Source organism: Notolepis coatsorum (assembly GCF_963971535.1).
Source record: "Notolepis coatsorum genome assembly, contig: SCAFFOLD_1416, whole genome shotgun sequence".
NCBI classification, from domain to species: domain Eukaryota; kingdom Metazoa; phylum Chordata; class Actinopteri; order Aulopiformes; family Paralepididae; genus Notolepis; species Notolepis coatsorum.
Genome location: NW_028173622.1, coordinates 42501 through 45000, shown reverse-complemented (window position 1 = coordinate 45000; position 2500 = coordinate 42501). Strand labels below are relative to the sequence as shown.

At 45.3% G+C, this 2500-nt stretch overlaps 1 protein-coding gene across 1 annotated transcript in view; it reads right to left on the bottom strand.

Moving 5' to 3' along the window:
* Nucleotides 1-2500, bottom strand: part of LOC311247740 (liprin-alpha-4-like) — a gene marked incomplete at both ends in the record, with an annotated part of 47869 nt that overhangs the window by 5340 nt on the left and 40029 nt on the right. The window contains 2 exon segments of the mRNA XM_084338744.1: nt 699-796; nt 1035-1210. Coding sequence (XP_084194870.1) covers nt 699-796; nt 1035-1210 — 274 coding nt within the window.

The window sequence follows — 2500 nt, the reverse complement described above, 5'->3', positions numbered from 1 at the left end:
GACTGTGTGTAACTAGGAGGGATATGAGGACTGTGTGTAACTAGGAGGGATATGAGGACTGTGTGTAACTAGGAGGTATATGAGGACTGTGTGTAACTAGGAGAGATATGAGGACTGTGTGTAACTAGGAGGTATATGAGGACTGTGTGTAACTAGGAGGTATATGAGGACTGTGTGTAACTAGGAGGGATATGAGGACAGTGTGTAACTAGGAGGTATATGAGGACTGTGTGTAACTAGGAGGGATATGAGGACTGTGTGTAACTAGGAGGGATATGAGGACAGTGTGTAACTAGGAGGGATATGAGGACTGTGTGTAACTAGGAGGGATATGAGGACTGTGTGTAACTAGGAGGGATATGAGGACTGTGTGTAACTAGGAGGTATATGAGGAGTGTGTGTAACTAGGAGGGATATGAGGACTGTGTGTAACTAGGAGGGATATGAGGACTGTGTGTAACTAGGAGGGATATGAGGACTGTTGGCTAGATCCACAAAGAATGGATTGCACGGTGCTAATTGCACCCTTACTTACAATTCATTATGAATTGAAAATGGGGGACCCTGGTGTAAACAAGATGAAAGTCTTTCTCTGGTCTGCATCCTCTTAACAATTGTGTGTATTGAGCCGTACTGTATTGTACCCATTCTGCAATCTGTTCAATCAATCAAATTTGTGTGTGTGTGTGTATCTGTACCTTTCATGTCATCCTGACTGGCGTCTCTTCTTCTGTCCAGGTCTTTTCTGTCATAATTGAGTCTCTTCAAGCACATGATGCCGTACTGTAGACTAGCCCTGATGACACACAAGGAGAACACACACACACACACACACACACACACACACACACACACACACACACACACACACACACACACACACACACACACACACACACACACACACACACACACACACACACACACACACACACACACACACACACACACACGCACACCCTCATCAGTCTCCTCATCTCCATGTCCAGTGCGTCCAGATGAAAGCAGCCGGCAGATCAAACAGCACCACTGACCTGTGGAAGCTGTCGACCATCTTGAGGTGGGTCCTCAGGTCCTTCTTGGTGAGGTGGTCCAGCATGCGCGCGTCCACCAGGCACTCCATGAAGTAGGAGCGGTACTGAGGCAGACCCAGGCTGGGCAGCCACTCGTTACCGATCCACTCGTGGTTCATGTCGCCGTAGGCCAGGGTCTGGAGGGAGAGACCGGGGGACTGGACCTTAACACAATCCCGCCCAACAACGTGTATATATCCGTGTTTCGAATCCATGCTTAACCCATTCTTTGCCGGAGCTTATTCTCATCCTTGTAGCCTCTCTGCCAGCTCTATTTGTCAGGGGTCAAAACAATGCCATTTACTGCTTTTTATGTAGAAATAAAATGTATATTATGCATAATTTAGTTTGGAATTTTGGCCCAGCCCTCCAACATATTTTCAGTTGCTCATTCGGCCCCCTGGGAAAAATAATTGCCCACCCCTCTATGGAGATGTTCACCTTCTTTGCAGGGCTATAACTTTTTAAATTGTATTGCTAAATTGACATTACTATGGCCCATTCAACATCAATTATCTATCGTTCAGGATGTAGGAACGTTTTACACACATTCATACAATAATACGGTTCTAGAGTATAAATATGTTTTTATCGTTTTCTGCAGTATTTCATAGAACGTGAGATATAGCCATAAATGCATATATTAGATCATCAAATGCAGTTTGATACCGATCCATGCTATATTAAAAATTTCAACTGTACACGGTCCCAGACGTGTTGACTGATCATCTGCGGTTGACCGGAGGGGGGGGTCGTTTATAATTCAATGACCGACGTTAAATGATTTATGTAGTATGGGTGATATATAGATCAGAGCAGTTTGTATCGAAAATGGTAAAGAAAAACGCTGAAACTCACCCCAGTCTCCTCTTACCGTTGGGTGATGAGTGATCGCTATTATGGGATGTTGATCTAGGTGATCCAGTTCCGGTTTGTATAATACTAATACACGTCCAATCATATTGTTTATTGAGTTATGGCAACGGATCGATATGCACGGTGTCTCGATAGAGTCCCGCGAGCGATAGCGAGTGGCCGGACAGAATAGGGGACGGACTAAGCACTTCCGGTGACTTCCGGTTTTGGCAACTTGCCGATCGGCCACCAGGTGGCGGTAATGAGGCGTTGGAGAGTTGAGCGGAGTCCTACAACGCGAGCAAACACTCCGTGGGTGAAATGTGAATACCATGACGAAAATATGAAATATTGATCTCAAAGACGCTGTAAGACGTCATTAGAAGATTATGCATGGCGGAGAATGACGTCTTAACACGTCATCGGCGGAGAAAGGGTTAATGGACTGAAGGACGGATATATCCGTGGCAAGTTGTTTTGGCTTTTATTCCATTTTAATAACCTATTCAAGGTCGCCGAGCGGCACTGCAGATTTACCCTACTCTTTGAATTCGAGAAAGTGCATTACCGGC